The sequence below is a fragment of the Capsicum annuum genome, chromosome 12 (genome assembly GCF_002878395.1).
Source record: "Capsicum annuum cultivar UCD-10X-F1 chromosome 12, UCD10Xv1.1, whole genome shotgun sequence".
In the NCBI taxonomy this organism is placed as follows: Eukaryota; Viridiplantae; Streptophyta; class Magnoliopsida; order Solanales; family Solanaceae; genus Capsicum; species Capsicum annuum.
In genome coordinates, this window is record NC_061122.1 from 219,649,910 (window position 1) to 219,669,468 (window position 19,559).

The 19,559-nt window shown below is 33.0% G+C and overlaps 1 protein-coding gene and 1 long non-coding RNA gene across 2 annotated transcripts; one reads left to right on the top strand and one right to left on the bottom strand.

Moving 5' to 3' along the window:
* Positions 1 to 11,877: 11,877 nt before the first annotated feature.
* On the top strand, positions 11,878 to 17,302 carry LOC107851789 (phosphatidylinositol transfer protein 3). The gene is made up of 6 exons (XM_016696878.2): positions 11,878 to 12,193; positions 14,422 to 14,524; positions 14,917 to 15,096; positions 15,667 to 15,765; positions 15,860 to 16,105; positions 16,814 to 17,302. Exons 2-6 carry the CDS (start codon positions 14,462 to 14,464, stop codon positions 17,111 to 17,113), a joined length of 888 nt encoding a protein of 295 aa, XP_016552364.1. The 5' UTR covers positions 11,878 to 12,193; positions 14,422 to 14,461; the 3' UTR covers positions 17,114 to 17,302.
* LOC124889447 lies at positions 17,132 to 19,364 on the bottom strand. The gene is made up of 2 exons (XR_007048443.1): positions 18,575 to 19,364; positions 17,132 to 18,373 (listed from the first exon to the last, which is right to left on the bottom strand). It is a non-coding gene; the product is annotated as an uncharacterized LOC124889447 (long non-coding RNA).
* Between the last annotated feature and the right edge of the window lie 195 nt (positions 19,365 to 19,559).

Sequence of the window (19,559 nt, forward strand, 5' to 3'; positions counted from 1 at the left end):
TCTCAATTAATAATTTTGTTCTTTATCCTTTTCTTTTTTTTTTTTTTGTCTTTTTTCATACAGATCTTTTAGCATTTGTAGTTCTTTTTCTAGTTCAGCAATCCTACTATTTTTAGTTTCTTCTATTTTTTGTATTTCTTTTGTAGTTTGTTGTTTTAGATTATCTATTTCCTTTTTTCTATCTATCTCTTCGTTTTCTTTTTCTATTCTTACCATGGTTTTCAACTTATCTTCTAATTTTAATTCTTCTTTTTCTAACGTTAAGTATAAATGTTCACTTATTTTCTTATATCTTCTTCCTAAATTGGAAAATACTATCCTTATTTTTAACCCTTCATGGTTTTCATATGTTTTTTCATCTATTATAAATTCTTCTTTGTTCATTTTATCTACTTGATAGTATATAGATCATGTTGATATATGTATTCTAGACTATCTATTTGTGATTCTAAATATGATATTTCTTCTTTTTGTGCTTTTATTGATTTTTGACATACTCCTATAATCATATTATATTGCAGTCTTTCTTGTCTCATTTTTAATTCTCTCCTTTTTTTCAGATATTATTTGTTTTAGTTCTTAAAGTTTTGGAATTTTGTTATGTTATTCATCTTTATAATATTTTGGTGGATATTGAAATCTGATTTTAAATAAATACGACTAAATTAACTTTTGTAATTTTTCTCATAATTAACACATGTCTACTTGTATGTTTTTTAAATAACATAGGCTTTGATACCAATGTTTTAACTAAATGTATGTTTTAACTAGTTTCTTCTACAAGATTTTTATATCTGCAGGGCTTTCTCTGTTGGCAACTCTCTTCACACTAATCTCTCTCATTTCCTCACATGTTGCTCTAAGGGCTCTTTAATTTCCCCTTGAATTCAATCAAATCTAATCCATTTCATGTATACATTAATTTACTTTCATTTTTCACTCAAGTGTCTCCATGTAAATGTTCACATGTATCTAGTCTTCAACTAGTGCTTTTGCTAGGGTTAAGGGAATTTTACAATGCATAATTTGGAATGATGAATAACTAGTTGGTTTGCAAAAGCATCTCCAGTTATTAGTTTATCTTGAAGAGTTTAATAGAAATACAATTAATAGAACTTGTTAGCAGTGCATTAATTAGCAAGGTAGCATTGATTTTTTATTGGATAAATCCATATTAAATTTTGTGACAAAATATTTGTTTTAGAAAAACTGCATATATATGTAATGAATTGATATTATATAAATAGTTATGTAGTGTATATGTAATATAGCAATGCTATATCATTAGTATATAACTCTGTATACATGATGTATAACTATGTATTAAAGATGTATATAAATTTATAAACACTATTTATACAATGTTTATACATTTCAACAATTCTTCCTCTATAAACTATTTTTAATCCCGATCATGCACACACAGAGCTCTTCTCGGTGTTCGAGATAAATTAAATTTGTAAATTTGAAATATGCATGATTAAATTGAAGAAAAAGGGAAAAGCAACTCAATAATTGATTGACCAATCTATATACATCTATAAAGGAGACTTAGAAATATGCTAATGTGGCATACTGCTAAGGCCTCCATACCTATTTATCATTTATCTATTAACTAGTGTACTTATTCGTGCTTCGCGCAAAATTTTATATTTTCGAGTTATCGATTATGTTAGTTGACAATTATTTAAATAAGCAATGTATAAAAGGAAAAAAATATACATTAAGTCACGGTCTTGTAAGCTTTATTAATTATAAATTACTTACTTTTTTTGTGTATAAACAACTCGATCCGTAATATAAATAAATAAAAATATATTTGGACACATTAGAGTAAGAAAAATACTTGAATTATGTTTCTAACATAGTTATGCATGCAATGCAGAAGTTAGTAAAATCTTCTTCCTTTTGTTTGGTTTTCTTTGGTATTGATTTTCCATGTTAAGGTTTATCTAATGTGTATTTTCATTGCCTACAGTTCATTAATATTAGAGATCTTATATCTCGATCAACTTCATTTTTATACGGTATTTATTGAGAAAGCATCTCAAGAAAAAAAATTGTGATGGTAAAATTATATTTGAGGTTATACTTCGCAAAAGAATTGAAACTCATAATGCAAAATGAAATGTACATATTTAAAATTAGCCATGATATTATTTACTGACTTGATGATGTGGTACTTATCTACTCTATTCTATAGAGATTATTACTGAGAAACAAAACATTGAATTTTCAGGAGTACATAAAAGGTAAAGTTGTAGAAACGGTACCAAGAATTGGATCAATAATTGTCCCTAACAGATATAGAGCAATGGAAGAATTTAACAACATTAATACAAGTATGGTTAAAAATTAATTATTATTACAGTCATTACTAAAAATGATAAATAATAATAACTCTTCAAAAGATAACTCCTTCTTTAATAGAAAATTAAGAGTAAACGTTTTTTGCTTTAAATAATTGTGAGTAAAATACATAACTATCACATATACATATTTATTATAGTAGAACTATAACAGGACTCTTTCTAATCTTTAATCACATCTCATTTACAATGTAAGCAAGAAAAGTAGTTTATATATTCCATCATAATACTTAGATATGTTATTACGAGAATTAAATGAGGAAATTCATTTATTTATAATACGAATTAAGAGAAGTTAAGGAAACAGTTTGTTTTTTAAGTTTTAACATAACGTATGCGATTAACAGAGTTAGAGTGAATTTTGAACTTTTCTAAAATGGCACATAAATGCTTTTTACAAAAGAGAGAGAGGATAAGAATAATTGTGTTTTCTTAAACAAAAAGGGGTGATGCATTATCTTTCTTTTTTTTCAGATATATATATATATATATATATATTGAAAACATCATCTTTTTTATGTCATCTCTTTTGATTATTAACACATGATTGATGAAGAAGAAAATCAAGAAAGGAGAAAAATAACTAAATAACCGTACAAAAATTGAGACGATGAAAATTTGCATTCAACAACTCCATAGATGATTGTTATTTATAGATTGAATAATCCAATAGAATTAGGTAGAAGGAAGTTGGGGAGACATATTGTTTAAGTAGAGAATACAAATAGATAGAAGTTTTTCTTGTAACTCATTAGATTTAATTAGAATAGTAAATATGACTGGTCTTTTTTTATTTAATAACTAAATTGATTAATGAAAAGAATGAAGAAAAAAGCCCCCCAAAAAGAGAAAAAAGAAAACTTGGATATGAATATTTACACTTTTAGAGTGTACAATAAAGAATGTGAATAAGTGGAATAGTAAATTTTGATACATTTAAGTTTTAACAATAAAGAATGAAAATAAATGGAGGAGTAATAATTAACATATTTATTTTTGTACAATAATATATATATATATATATATATATATATATATATTGATGATTAATTTTTTATGAAGTAAATGAAAACTTGAATTAGTAAATATTTAAACTTTTAAAGTGTACAATAAAGAATATATATATAAGTGGAATAGTATTTTTTGATACATTTAATTTTTCACAATATATATATATATATATATATATATATATATGCATGTATTATAGATTTTTGAGCTTTAACAAATAGTTTTAAATTTTTTCTTGCATATTTAACAAGATTAAGAGAGTTTTAAGGAGTGACTTTTAATTTTTTTTTTTTTTTACATAACACATAAATGAGAAATTTTTTAACAACATTGATGATGAAAGTTATTTAATAGGGCTCTCTTTAATGTTGTGTATAATGGTAAGGTGAATTTTTAATTTTTTTAAAATAAAAAATATTTCGTTCATTTATTATTTGACTAATTTCTAATATAGTAATGTCATATATTTTTAGGGGCATTAATTGCTAATTACTATGAGAAATATACCATTGGTAATATATCTCTTAACTGTGATAAAACATTAGAAAATTACTATTAGCAAAACATCATGTGTTATAACATTAAGATAATTGTAAAAGAGTATATATTTAATTAACATAGTTAAATTAATTAGAAACTGATAAAAAAATATACACAAAAATAGAAACAAGTACTAATAAGAAGAAGAAGAAGAAGAAGATCAAAGTTAATTGAGTAAAATTTACTAATTGAGCTTTCTAATATGTTGGTTAGGAGAGTTTTTTAATTTAATATTTTCTAAATAAAAGCGAATTATATATGCGATCAAGCATCTTTGTTCAAAATGAAGAAATAAATAAAAAAGAAGAAAATAATATTAATTGAAATCAAAATAATACACTAATAAATCTTCAAAATATTTATAAATCATTCAAACTTCTACGCTACATCAAACTACTATGACCATTTTTTTAACGAATCTTCCAAGACAATTGAACTTTCTTCTTCATCTTGATGAACTCGTATAAAATTAATGTGAACATCTCTTTGATGAACCTTTGAAAAATATTGAAAACATCATCTTTTTAATGTCATCTCTTTTGATTATTAACACATGATTGATGCAAAAGATGAAAAAGAAATCATCTCTTTGATGAACCTTTGAAGAGTATTGAAAATCTTTTTTATGTCATCTCTTTTGATAATTAACACATGATTGATGAAAAAGATGAAGAAGAAAATCAAGAAAGGAGAAAAATAACTAAATAATCATACAAAAATTGAGACAATGAAAATTTGCATTCAACAACTCCATAAATGATTGTTATTTATAGATTGAATAATTCAAAAGAATTAGGTAGAAGGGAGTTGGGAAGACATATTACTTAAGTAGAGAATTCAAATAGATAGAAGTTTTTGTGTAACTCGTTAGATTTAATTAGAATAGTAAATATGATTGATCTTTTCTTATTTAATAAATAAATTGATTAATGAAAAGTACGAAGAAAAAAGCCCCCAAAAAGAGAGAAAAAAGAAAACTTAGATATAGATATTTAGACTTTTAAAGTGTACAATAAAGAATATGTATGTATGCCTGTATTGTTGATTTTTGAGCTTTAACAAATAATTTTAAATTTTTTCTTGCATATTTAACATGATTAAGAGAGTTTTAAGGAGTGATTTTTATTTTTTTATTTTTTTTACATAACACATAAATGAGAAAAGTTTAACAACATTGATGACGAAAGTTATTTAATATGACTCTCTTTAATGTTGCGTATAATGTCAAGGTAATTTTTTAATCTTTTAAAATTAAAAAATGGCCAAAAAATCACAAAAAGGATAAATGACAATGAAGGCTTCTAAGGCATGCATATATATATATATATATATATATATATATATATATATATATCGATTACCACACAGCGACAATTACTTGCACCATGTTAAGTCCCACTGTCCCAACATCCTAACCCCCTGTTTGAATGATGGTTTTTCATGGTATGGTATGGTATGATTATCAAGGGAATCATATTTGTTTTGATTGTTTTCTAAAAGACATGGTATGGTATGATATCTTTTCATGGTTTGATAATCATGAAATCCCACAATTTACAAAATCATCGATGGTTTTCTTATTTTTTTCAATTATGTCCTTATATAATATTATTTAATCTTATTTTACCCTTTACCGTATATTACTTTCAACCCTAATGTGATTTTATTTTTAAGCTTTTTTGCTCAATCTATCCTCTGCATTGTTGCGTTGTTCTCCTCTGGGTTCTTCTTTGTTCTTCCGCCTTCTCTTCTTCTACACTCGTTCTCTCAGATTCTAATAATATTCTTTTCCTTTTAACAGGCCCCTCTTGTCTCGTGTTGATGGTTGATTGAGCTCGAGCTCAAGGATGAGTAGGAAATTTGTTCATACTTATTGGCACCCTTTTTCTATTTTGATCTAAAATAACAAACTGAAACTCTGTCTGATAAATAAAAGTTTTTTAGGTTTACTGATCCAACAATTTTTCAAAATTTATTATGTTTGCATTAGGCCATGTAGAAGTATTAGTGTACAGTTTCACATTGCCAATTTGCTTGCATTAAACTAGTCTTCAGAACTACATTTCTTTTTTCTTTTGTTTCATTTATCATGTGTCTATTGTTATGAATCAATAAAATGAATAGAATATTGGCTTGTTACTCAAAAAAAGCTACTCTGAAGTCCATATTTATGCATTAAATTTTATCTTAGCTTATTAGAAGACATAAAGTGAAGAAAGTGATGTCATTATTCTTTATAACTCAGATATCTATCATGCCAGTGTTAGGTTGTGGAGCCTGATTAATATGTGACGTACTGTTATTTATTAATGTTTATTCTTATTCTCTATGTAATTGTATATACTCCAAGTCATTAATATAAATAGCCCGTCCGCCGTGGAGGTTACCAACAGGTGTTACCACAAAATTACCTCTGTCTCTCTCTCTCCTCAAGAACTCTCTCTAGTTTTCTTCATCCTCTCCATAGATTTAGTGTGTGTGAACTGCTAATCGATCCTAACAAATGGTATCAGAGCTTGGGAGATTCATCATGATCACTGAAGATGGAAGGATCGAAGTTTGGAACCGAGAAGTTTGATGGATCCGATTTTGGTTTCTGGAAGATGCAGATCAAAGACTATCTGTACCAGAAAGATCTTTTCGAACCCTTGACTGGGGTGAAACCAGAGTCCATGAAGAAAGAGGATTGAAAGCTCAAGGATCGACAAGCTCTAGGGCTGATCCGATTGACTTTGTCGAGAAATGTGGCATTCAACATCGTCAAGAAGAAAACCACATCCGATCTGTTGAAGGCACTATCAAATATGTACGAAAAGCCATCTGCGATATTTGTATATTTGATGCGTAGATTGTTCAATTTACAGATGCCTAAGAATAGATCTGTTGCTGATCATATAAACGAGTTCAATATGATTGTTAGTCAACTGTGTTCTGTGGATATTAATTTTGAAGATGAAATTAAAGCACTGATTTTGATGTCATCTCTGCCCGAGTCTTGGGATACTGTTGTTGCTGCGATTAGCAGTTCCCGTGGATCTGAGAAACTGAAGTTTGATGAAATCTGAGATATTATTCTTAGCGAAAGCATTCATAAACGAGAAATTAGGGAATCATCTGGTAGTGCTCTCAGTGTTGACTGAGGGGGGAGAGACCAATCGAGGGGCCAGAACACACATAACAGATCAAAATTGAAGAATCGTGGAAAATCTCTACAAAAATCCAATGGACATATTGGAATTATGGAGAGAAAGGATACTTTCAGACAGGGTGTAAGAAACCCAAGAAGAAGAAGAATCGGAAATATAGAGATGATAATGATTCTATTAATTCAGCAGAAGATATTGGGAATGCTCTAATCCATAGTGTGGACAGCCCGATTGAATCCTGGATATTGGATTTTGGTGCATCTTTTCATTCATCTCCTAGCAAGGAATTGTTCCAAAACTTCAAGTCTGGAAATTTTGGAAAGGTGTATCTTGCTGACAATAAGCCATTAGCGATTGAAGGAAAGGAGGATGTCTGCATAAAAACTCCAGAAGAAAACCAGTAGACATTGGAGGATGTCAGATATATTCCTGGTCTCAAGAAGAATCTGATCTCTATTGGTCAGTTGGATAGCACATGCTACGTAGCAGAGTTTAGGAAAGATTCGTGAAAGATTGTGAAGGGTGCTTAGTTGTAGCACGTGGCACAAAATCTGGAACTTTGTACACCACTGCAGGGTGTATAAACATGGTTGTTGTTGCTGAGGTTGCTTCCGGTTCATATCTGTGGCACAATAGACTTGGACACATGAGTGCCAAAGGAATGAAGATGCTGGCTGTAAAAGGAGCTTTAAATGGGCTGAAATCTGTTGATATGGATCTCTGTGAGAGTTGTGTTATGGGTAAACAGAAGCGAGTAAGCTTCACGAAGACTACGAGTGAGCCGAAACAAGTACGATTGGAAATGGTCTATATAGACGTTTGGGGACCATCTCCTATTTCATCACTTGGTAGATCCAGATTCTATGTCACCTTCATTGATGACTTCAGCAGGAAGGTATGGGTTTACTTCTTGAAACATAAGTCAGATGTGTTTGCTACTTTCAAGAGGTGGAAAGCTGAAGTTGAAAATCAGACTGGCTTAAAAATTAAAGGCCTGAGGTCTGATAATAGAGGAGAATATGACAAGTCAGAATTCAAATAATTCTGTGCAGCTGAGGGAATCAGATTGATGAGGACAGTTCCCGGGAAGGCAAAGCAGAATGGAGTTGCTGAAAGGATGAACAGAACATTGAATGAGCTTGCAAGGAGCATGAGCATACACTGTGGCTACCTAAGATGTTTTGGGCAGTTGCTATGAGCACAGCTACATACTTGATCAACAGAGGACCATCAGTTCCTCTGGGGTTCACGATTCCTGAAGAAGAATGGACAGGAAAAGAGCTTAAGTATTCTCACTTGAGAACCTTTGGTTACACTGCTTATGTTCATATTAATCCAGAGAAGAGAGATAAGCTTAATGCTAAAGCTATAAAGTGCTACTTTATAGGTTATGGTTCTGACATGTTTGATTATAGGTTTTAGGATGGCAGGAACAAAAAAATCCTAAGGCATTGTCATGTGACATTTGATAAAAATGTCTTGTATAAGGACAGAGAGTAAAAGGTTCAAGAAACTACAAATCAAGTGGGAGTTGAGCTTGAGTTACCGAAGAGTACACCAAAAGATGTTGCAGGAGATACTCAACAAACTCCAGAGACTGTCGTTGAGGAACCAGAGGTGGAACAAGTGACACCTGAGAAGGATGAGAGGAGATCATCCAGGACTATTAGAGCACCAGATAGGTATTCACCATTATTACATTATCTGTTGCTGACTGATGAAGGGAAAACAGAGTCTATTGCGAGGCCCTACAGGTGGAGGATTCAATCAAGTAGGAGCAAGCCATGGATGATGAGATGAGCTCACTTGAGAAGAATAACACATGGATCTTGACTGAGTTACCTATAGGGAAGAGAGCCTTGTTGAACAAGTGGGTGTTCAAAATCAAGGCAGAACCAGATGGCAAAAGAAGGTTCAAGGATCGGTTGATAGTTAAAAGATATTCACAAAGAAAAGGTATTGATTATGCTGAAATATTTTCTCCTGTTGTGAAATTAACTACTATCCGAATTTTATTGAGCATTGTTGCATCTAAGAATTTGCATCTTGAGCAAATGGATGTAAAAACTGTATTTTTACATAGAGATTTGGACAAGAAAATCTATATGCAGCAGCCAGAGGGGTTTGTAGTTCCAGGCAAGGAACACATGGTGTGCAAGCTCAACATGAGCTTTTATGGGCTGAAGCAAGCACCTAGACAGTGGTACAAGAAGTTTGACTCCTTTATGAGCAAGAGTGGCTTCCGCAAGAGTGAAAAGGATCAGTGTTGCTACTTCAAGAAATACATTGGTTCTTATGTATTTTTACTCTTGTATGTGGATGATATGTTGATTGAAGGATCCAGTATGAAGGAGATAAACTCTTTGAAGGCAATCATGTCTTCTGAGTTTGAGATGAAAGATTTAGGTGCAGCGAAGCAGATTCTTGGGATGAGAATTTCTCGGGATAGATCTGCTGGCACTTTGAATCTATCCCAAGAGCAGTACGTTGAGAAAGTGCTGGCCAGATTCAAAGTTAATGATACTAAACCCAGGACTACTCCATTGGCAAATCACATAAAATTGTCAAAGGAGAAGTCACCGAAGACAGCTCAGGAGCGGAAGCACATGGCACTTGTTCCATATGCCTCTGCAGTTGGGAGTCTGATGTATGCTATGGTCTACACTAGACCTGATATAGCACATGTAGTGGAAGTTGTTAGCAGGTACATGGAAAACCCCGGAAAAGAGCATTGGGAAGTTGTGAAGTAGCTTCTAAGATATCTGAAAGGTACATCTAGTACTTCACTTTGTTTTGGCAATGGTGAAGTGATTCTACAAGGTTTTGATGATGCTGATCTTAATGGGGATGTGGACTCAAGCATGAGCACTTTCGAATACATTTACACCATAGGTGGTACAGCAGTAAGTTGGATATTCAGGCTTCAGAAGTGTGTTGCTCTTTCATCTACTGAGGCTGAGTATGTGGCAATAGCTGAAGCTGGAAAGGAGATGATATGGCTGGCAGATTATCTGAAAGAACTGGACAATAAACAGCTTAAGAAGATTCTTTACACAGTTGGTCAGAGTGTGATACAGTTGGTGAAGAACCTGGTTTATCATTCAAAGACGAAGCATATTAGAAAACGATACCATTTCACTCACAGGACAGTGGAAGAAGGTGATATGTATTTGGAAAAGATAGAGGGTGCAAAGAATCCAGCAGACATGTTGACTAAATGTGTTGATGTTGGTAAACTAAGGTTGTGCAAAACCTTAGTATACTTTCTGTAGTTGTGTCTACAGATGTTGCGGTGTGGCGAACATATTGATGATAGAGTAATGTTTTTTATTTTATTTTTAGAATGTAATTCTTGGATGACAGAATCAGTCTCCAAGTGGGAGAATTGCTAAGTTGTGGAGACTGATTAATATGTGACGTACTGTTATATATTAATGTTTATTCTCATTCTCTGTGTAATTGTACATACTCCAAGTTATTAATATAAATAGCCCATCCGCCGTGAAGGTTACCAACGGGTGTTACCACGAAATTACCTCTCTCTCTCCTCAAGAACTCTCTCTAGTTTTCTTCACCCTCTCCATAGATTTAGTGTGTGTGAACCGTTAATAGATCCTAACAGCCAGTGCCACTAATATGGTGAGAACTAATATCTTGTAAAAAGACAGTAGCATTTCAGTTAGGCTTATGGGTCATTCTGTTAGGCAGTTGATTACTTGAAACAAGGTACTCTACAATTTACATGATTATTTAATGAATATAAAGTTTTAATTTTATTAGAATATTCATGAATTTAACAACTTAATATATTTATAAGGCATAATTTGTTTGTAGAAAAAAAATTATTTTTACTAACAAATGCTGACAAATTTAAAATTTATAATAATTAGGGGTATTTTAGTAAACTTACCCACTACTATACAATACCATACCATCAAACCAAATAACAAAATTATTATTAAACCGTCCTGAACGATACAATCCATCCAAATATTGTATTGTACTATACTATACAGTACCATACTATACCGTATATTATGAAACCATGACAAACCACCATCCAAACAAAGAACCATAGAACTTTTGTAAAATACTTAAAAAATAATATAAATATCATATAACTTTATATTAGATAATAAAAATATACATTTAAACTATTAAATAATCTCAAAACAGCCAAAATCAAAATTTACTAGTAATAGCTATCCAACATTCTAAAATAAAAATAGAATATCATAAATTGAGATATATCAGTGTTAAGGTTTCCTGAAAACTCTCATCTTATATAAATAAATTCATCTGCCACGTGGTGATTGTTAGTCACACCACGTTACATCCCAACTAGGATGAGTACAATAACCATAAGAATTTTGTAATATTTTTTTAAAATAATATAAATACCATATATTTTATATTAAAAAATTAAAAAACATAGATTTAAACATATTAATCATCTCAGAACGATTAAAATAGTAGTAATAACTATCCAACATGAAATGAAAACAAAATATCACAAATTGAGATATATCAAGGTGTTAAAACTCCCAGAAAACTCTCATCTTATCTAATTTAATTACCACTTGGCGACAATTACCCAGCATTCTAAGGAGTATAATACCATAGAACTTTTGTAAAATACTTTAAGAAATAATATAAATATCATATAACTTTATATTAAAAAATAAAAAGACATACATTTAAACGTATTAAATAATCTCAAAACAATCAAAATCAGAATTTACAAGTAATAACTATCCAATATTCTAAATTAAAAATAGAATATCATAAATTGAGATATACCAAAGTGTTAAGATTTGCTGAAAACTCTCATCTTAGATAAATCTAACTGTCACGTGGCGACTGATACTTACACTATGACAACACTATAGCAGGATCTAAAGAGTACAATAACCATAGGATTTTTTTATTTAATTTAAACAATTATAACGTTTGAATGTCCTTTTGTATAGTGCTCTGCAATTGTCTTAGATATATTCACATACGCACACACATCATATCAAATGTATATATACACACACTCATGAATTTGCTCTTTGTATATTTGTACTTTTAGAAGAAGTTGCATGTCATATTGTTGATTAGAGGAGCTGAAATTTCTAACCCAAGGTATGATCATGAATTATTTACTACTTTTATTTCAATTAGTTTGTCTGATTTTTACTCGATACGAAGTTTAAGAAAATTAAGAATTACTTTTTGGATCTTGTGGTTGTGATTGAAGTAAATAGATGTAAAATATATTAACTTGTCCTTTAATCTTGTAGTATTGAACATGCAAAGTTATGTATATTGTGATTGTTGCAGTTGACTCTGAATTTACTGACTTTAAATCGTGAATCCGCCTCTAGTTATTGTAATTGATTGGCTTTGAACGTGTAGATTTATATCTTAGTGATCTTTATTTGGGATATATAGTAACTATTGTAATGCGGAGCCTGTGTATTACTATATGTTGCTGCATTTGCTTCGTATCTTTCTATTTAGGTGCCAATTTTTTTTTCTTACTATCCTATTTCGATAACTTCTCTTTTGAGCCAAGGGTCAATAGGGAACAACATCTCTACCCCACAAATAAAGTACTCGTACATCCCACCCTCCCCAAACCCCAGTAGTGCGATTACACTAGTTATGTTGTTGTTGTTGTTTGTTGAAATATGGAATAAATCTATTATCATCTGTTGCTACATTTGCTTTGTATCTTGTTATTTGTGTCATTTCTTCTTTTTTATCATGTTTCAATAACGTTCCTTTTGAGCCAAGAGTCTATCGAAAACAATCTCGCTACCCCAAGAAAGGTACAGATAAGGTCTGGGTACCTCCTACCCTCCCCAACAAGGGCCGGGCGGATCTAGGGGGTTGGGAGGGTGTTCATTCGAACCCCCTTGGTAAAAAATTACATTGTATATGTTGGGCAATTATTTTATTTTCTATGTGTGTATATATAGATTTGAATCCCATGATCACAATGCAAGAGGTTGGCTCAATGGTTTAGAGGGTTCAAAATTTACCCTGAGTTAGATCCGCCACAAGTCCCCAAACCCTAATTGTGAGATTATACCGGATTTTTTGTTGTTGTTGTTGTTGTTGTTGTAATCTAGAACAAATATATTCCAAGTTCAGTTGCTACATTTGCTTTGTATCTTGCTATTTGTGTGCCATTTTTATTTCTCGCCATCCTGTTTCGATAACTTTCCTAGCCGAGGTCTATCGGAAACAACCTCTCTACCCCACAACCGTAGGGATAAGGTAGCCGTACGTTCTACCCGACCCCAACCCCACTTGTGAGTTTACACTGGGAATGTTGTTGTTTTTGTTGTTGTGATCTGGAGCCTGTTAGTTTTGTTGTGACAAGGTTCGGATCCTTTTGATCAACCAAAAAGGAAGTCTTTTTTACAAACTGACCACTCGGTTGTAGTAGATCATGAAGTGAAACAGCTAGAAAAGCTTTGTTTGTGTAGAGGCGGCGGATGGGGAGTTATACCACCGGGCTCATCTGATCCCGTACTTTCTATGAATAGTATAAATTTATGCGAATAAATCCACTAATATTGCAACAAGTAGTATATCTAAATTCATAACTGGTTTAGTGCTAAGAACGTTAAAGATTGAGGCAATAGAGTTTAAATCTTGAATCCGCGTGTGTTGGCGTATTATCTAATGTAGCTGACTTTGACCTTGTGACAGAGGTGAGATTGGGTGATTGTTTCTGCCTCAAAATTACCAATTGGAGTAAGAGAAGAAAACTGAATTGTGTTTGTAAAGAGGGAAGCTAGTCACTAATGTTGCAAAAATTTGTTAATTGAAAGTAGTTTCAGATTCATGTACGCTTCTAGCTAGATACACGAGGTTTTTTAGTACTTCCTTTGATTGATCCAGCCTCTTCTTCGCTGAGGTAGTGAATGAATCACCTACTAAAGATGCAAGTGTGCACGCCTTACTCGAGACTGCTGAAACAGGAGTCCCAAAAGTCTATATCTTAGGTTCAAATCATATAGAAGTGTGATTCTTTATTGTTTTTATGTAGAACAGAATGAAGTAGATTCATTCAGCGATGACTTTGTGACGCTGTAATAAAATATGCTTTTAAAGTGAAATGCATTTCTTTTGCGCTACTTATGTCATGGTAATTGAAAGTATCAGTTGTGTGAAATCTTGCGACTGTCAAATAGAAGTAAGTTCTAATTGATCTGTGTTTCTAGTAAAACTTGTCCCCTTTTGTCTATTTCTATGGAGTTTTATATATGAAAATGCATTTGTTGACACATGGGAACTTTGAGCTTAATATTACTCGATTGGCGAAAGGTCTCACTTTGTTTATATTGGTTTTGCTTCAGTTCAATCTCAAGTATTAGACACCAGTGGCAGTAGCATATCATGTTTCGTCGCAAGAGCCATCCCCAGTGTGATCAGGAGGGTCATGAGGATCAACTGCACAAGGTAAACAATCTTTGAAAAGTTTATATTTGTATGTTGATTTTTTCTGATTCTGAGTGTGCTGAAGGTATAAGCAGTTTAAACTTTTAGATGAAATGGTCACACACGTTAACAGTACAGTACCTTCAGTAAATTCTTTCTTTGAGGGATCAATTGGATCATAGTTGGTTCTCCGAGTCTATTAAAACTTGAAAGTAATCGTTGACATTATTAAGATGCATAGCTCTTGCTTCTTAATGCTTATCATGGGAAAGTTTCACCGAGGATAATGTCGTATATCTTCTTGATACTTATGAGGGATTGTGAACATATTCAAACGATCAAATCTTCGAGTGTTTTTAACTCATTCTAATCAGATCATATGTATGTGTGAGAAGCTGTTACTTTTATCGCAGGTGAAGGAGCTTAGGACTTCCTTGGGCGTGGCACTATCAGGACGCAACTTACAATACTGCAATGATGCATGTTTAAGCAGGTATTTGGAAGCGCGGAATTGGAACGTTGATAAAGCAAAGAAGATGTTGGAAGAGTCCCTAAAATGGAGGTCAAGTTTTAAGCCTGAAGAGATCCGCTGGGTAAGAAAAGAGACGATTTCATATGCTGCGGTTATCTTCTTGTATTATGTTTGCTTTAGGTCCAATATTTGCTAGGAGTGTTTATGCTTGTCACAACCTTATATGCTAGCCGAAAACAAAGATAGTTTCCAGTGCCAGACAAACTAATTTTTGTACAAGTTTTGCTTTGGGTTGAGTTGTAGTTGTTGTTATGAATTAAAAAAGAAAAGTATGGCATGGAAAACCATTTGTTGTTATTTTGCAGTAGGCCGGAGCCAAGTAGGGCAGAGGGGGTTCATCTCTGGCGGATTTCACTGTTTATATATAGCTAAGAAACTTTGTATATGTGGTAGATTTTGAACTCCCTTTGGCTGCTTCATGTGTTCACTTCTTCCTATTTGGAATCGTCTTAGTGAAAATTCTGACTCCACTATCTGCAGATATGAAATATTTAGTTTTTGTGATTTGTCACCTTTTTCTATTTACCAATGTTCTTTTGTCATAATTTATCCTGTTTGTACCAGATGTTTTTTTTTTTTTGAATATGCATATCCAATGATTCCAATATAATGCGCTGTTGGAATTTGTTAGCATGAAGTTGCAATTGAAGGTGAAACGGGGAAAGCTTTTAGGGCAAATTTCCGTGACCGCGATGGGAGGACTGTCCTTATCCTGAGGCCGGGAATGCAGGTGACGTAAAACATCAACTCAAAGTCATCAAAATCCGTATTACGATAATTGCTGAAAGTTCTTGAATCGGTATTGATTCTTCTTTATTTTGCAGAACACGACAGTGCTAGACAACCAGATGAGGCATTTGGTGTATCTGATAGAGAATGCAATTCTTAATCTTCCACAAGACCAAGAGCAAACGTCATGGTTGATAGACTTCACAGGATGGTCTTTAACCAATAACGTTCCCATCAAATCTGCTCGTGAGACGGTTAATATTTTGCAGAATCACTATCCTGAAAGGCTTGCTATAGCATTTCTGTACAACCCTCCGCGAATTTTTGAAACATTTTGGAAGGTTTGATCTGAAACTTTTCTTTTTCTTTCACCTCTAATTACCTGTTACTTGATCAAACAAAAAAGCAAGCAAAATTTTAGGTCCTCTCATTGATCAGTTATTGCTAGTACTCTTAACTTTGCTGATTGTCTTGTGTTTACTATTTTAAAGGTCAATGCTTACATTGTAAGTACTAGTGTATACATTACATGAAATGTTTCCCCTTGAAGATTGACGTTGTAGCCAGTTTTGTCGTGCTTCTAAAATCTGTTTATTTTGAAAATGCTTTTAGTAGGAAGCATTTTTTGAAAAAGTATCTTTTGCAGAGTAATAGTTTGTGTTTGGCTAATTAATTTGCATATCATGTTTCCATATCGAGCAACGATTTGTGCTTGACTAAAGCTCCAAAAGTACTTTCGGAGAGAAACTACTTTATTCCGATTCTGAAAAACAGTTTATGCTGCTACTAAAAAACATTAGCCGCATCCCCATTTACTTCGTCTATCCTTCTATTTTTATCAAAAAAGGCAGCCCCATGCATGAAGCATCCTGCGTTCATGCTAGGTCCAAGAAGGGCTTCAACCCAGAGTGGTATGGTGTAAGTAACCTACCCCGAGGCAAGCATCTGATTGCACGGCTTGAACCTGTAACCTATAGGTCACACATAAGACAACTTCATCATTGCTTCAAGGCTCCCATTTGTCTAATATTTTTTTGTTCTTGTTACAGATAGTCAAGTATTTCCTGGATCCGAAAACAATGCAGAAGGTCAAATTTGTTTATCCAAAGAACAAGGAAAGTGTAGAGCTGATGAAATCATACTTTGACATGGATAATTTACCAACTGAATTTGGAGGAAAAACAAATTTGAAGTATGATCATGATGAGTTTTCAAGGCAAATGGCTCAAGATGATGTGAAAGCTGCAAAGTTTTGGAGTTTTGATAAGCACCCCTCTGAAACTAATGGCTATTCTGCAGCTGAAGTTGCTCCAAAGACTCAGTGTCTTGCTCCACCAGTTATAGTTTAGATGCTTTGCTGGAGTTACTTTAAATAAATGATTAGCAAATGTAAGTTTTTTAAGAATTTGCATTTTAAAGATTAGGCGATAAACGCTAGGTGATTTCTATTCATTTATTTAATTCTTGGTTGACCGAGTTATCTGGTGCTCTATGCTGTTAGAAAATAGCAAGTAACCGAGTAGATTTCTTTTCGTTTATTTAAGCCTTTTGGTTGACAGAGTTTATGATTATCTATGTTGGTAGAAGGTAGCACATAACAGGTGGGGTGAATTAGTGGAGGTGCGCATAAGTCAGACACTTGCGTAATAGGAAAAGGAAAAGAATGTCCACTTCAAGACTTGCTTCTTATTAGCATCTCCATAGTAGATGGTACAACTATACCATGGTGCCACGAAATGATCGAGAACCATGATGGGGTCTAATGGATTCTGTTCTTTGTATTTAATAAGTATTGCATGATTGAATAATTCAACAAATAATGGAATGTGGGGAGGGATTTTTGAGTAGATGACTCGTTGTACGATTGGAGGTGGGACTTCCTTGCAAAAAAAAAAAAAAAAAAGAATTTGAACAAGTTTATTTTTGAGTAGTCATTCTATCAGGTATTATAAAAAAAATGACTTGTCAATTGCAGAAGTAGGATGTTTGATAATTAATAAACATAATAAAGTGACGCACATATATGCATATACTAGAAGGGGAGCCTTAGAGCAATGCGAAGTTGTCTTCATGCCATCTATAAGTTAGGAGTTTGAGCAGCGGAAGCAACCACTAATGATTGCATCAGGATAGACTATCTACATCACATCCCTTAGGGTGCAACTCTTTTTACACAGAATGCTTTGTCCTCTATTGCATACCTTTTAAAAAAGAGTAAAACATCTAGTACCTCATGAACTATGATCAAATTTGCTACGACACGCTCCAACTTCACAGGGGTCCCTATTACCCCTTGAACTAAATTTTAGCGTATTTTTGTCAACCTTTTTAGCCGACATAATACCTTTTTAGCTGACGTGACACCTTTGATGTGGACCCCATTTTTATGTAATAAAGGTGTCATGTCGACACAAAAAGGTGACAAAATACACCAATATTGAGTTTAGGGGTAATAGACCCAGTAAATATTCAACTGGCTGAAGGAACTGGTACTGAGTTTACAAGACCTCCACAGCTGGGCCTTGGTTTTGGAGCTGAACCAGGTCAATGTAGTACAGGGGCTATAGCTGGAATACCTAATCCCCACCTTTCACTATGAAGTTATTCACCTGGAATACAAGGGGGCTGAATAAGTTGTATAAACAGAAGGAAATGAAGATTTTTATGACAGAAAATAATATTGACGTTATTGCAATTCTAGAACATAAGGTAAAAAGGAGTACTGTAGAGAGGGTGATCAAGGAAATATCACCGAATTGGAATTGGAGCTCAAACTATGCGTATAGTCAAAAAGGCAGAATTATACTTACGTGGAACCCCAATTTCGTAACAGTAACAATTGGTGATGTTCAAGCTCAGTTTATTCATAGTACTGTCCAGATACTTAGTTCGAGACTTTGAATTCCAATTCACAACAGTTTATGGTTTCTCCAGGAGTAGCATTCAAACACCGTGGCTTTTAATGGGTGACTTAATGCAGTGCTTAAAGGGGAGGATCGAATTATGACCAGTCCTGTACAGGAAAGTGAAGTGAGAGATTTTGAAACTTCCTGAGGGATTTTGTTGCACAATATTATACAAGTTGATTTCGAAGATCATTACTCATAGGTTGCAGGGGATAATGGAGTATCTGGTAGATCCTAGTCAGTCAGCCATTGTGCCAGGTAGACTTGTATCAGATAATATTATTTTGAGCCATGAGTTGGTAAAAGAATATGGAAGAAAAGGGGTCTTTCCACGATGCATGCTGAAAATTTATATGCAGAAGGTATATGATTCTGTAAAATGAAGCTTCTTAAAACAAATGCTTGATGGCTTGAATTTTCCTCACCAAATAACTGCCTGGATCATGAGTTGTGTTACCTCTGTATCTTACTCAATTGTTATAAATGGAGTTCCTACCAGCGCATTTCCAGCAAAGAAAGGCTTGAGACAGAGAGATCCCTTGTGCCCCGATCTCAGGCAGGGAGATCCCTTATGCTCCGAAAAATTTTATGATGGGCGAGACTCAACCAACAAAAGTTGTGAGAGTCTCCGCCCTTTGTTTGACAAGTAGAATGTGGGTCCTGCCATTACCTTTATTTAGCCGCATTTTCTCCCTCTTTCACTCTTTTTACCCACTTTTATTATTTCTCTTCTTCTGCCTAACTCAAAATAGCAAGAGAAAAAAATTATGATGGTACAAAATTATTTAATTTTATATATTTTTTATAAATTGAGCAGTAAAATTTTATAATTCAATCTATAGATATTTAGTTGGCATTTGGCCATGAAAATTAAAAATATATTTACTTT

Coding starts and splice junctions, on each gene's coding strand:
- LOC107851789 (XM_016696878.2), top strand. CDS start 14,462: ATGTTTCGTCGCAAGAGCCATCCCCAGTGTGATCAGGAGGGTCATGAG. Junction 15,766..15,859: donor TCCTGAGGCCGGGAATGCAG/GTGACGTAAAAC, acceptor TTTATTTTGCAG/AACACGACAGTGCTAGACAA. Junction 16,106..16,813: donor TTTTTGAAACATTTTGGAAG/GTTTGATCTGAA, acceptor TTCTTGTTACAG/ATAGTCAAGTATTTCCTGGA.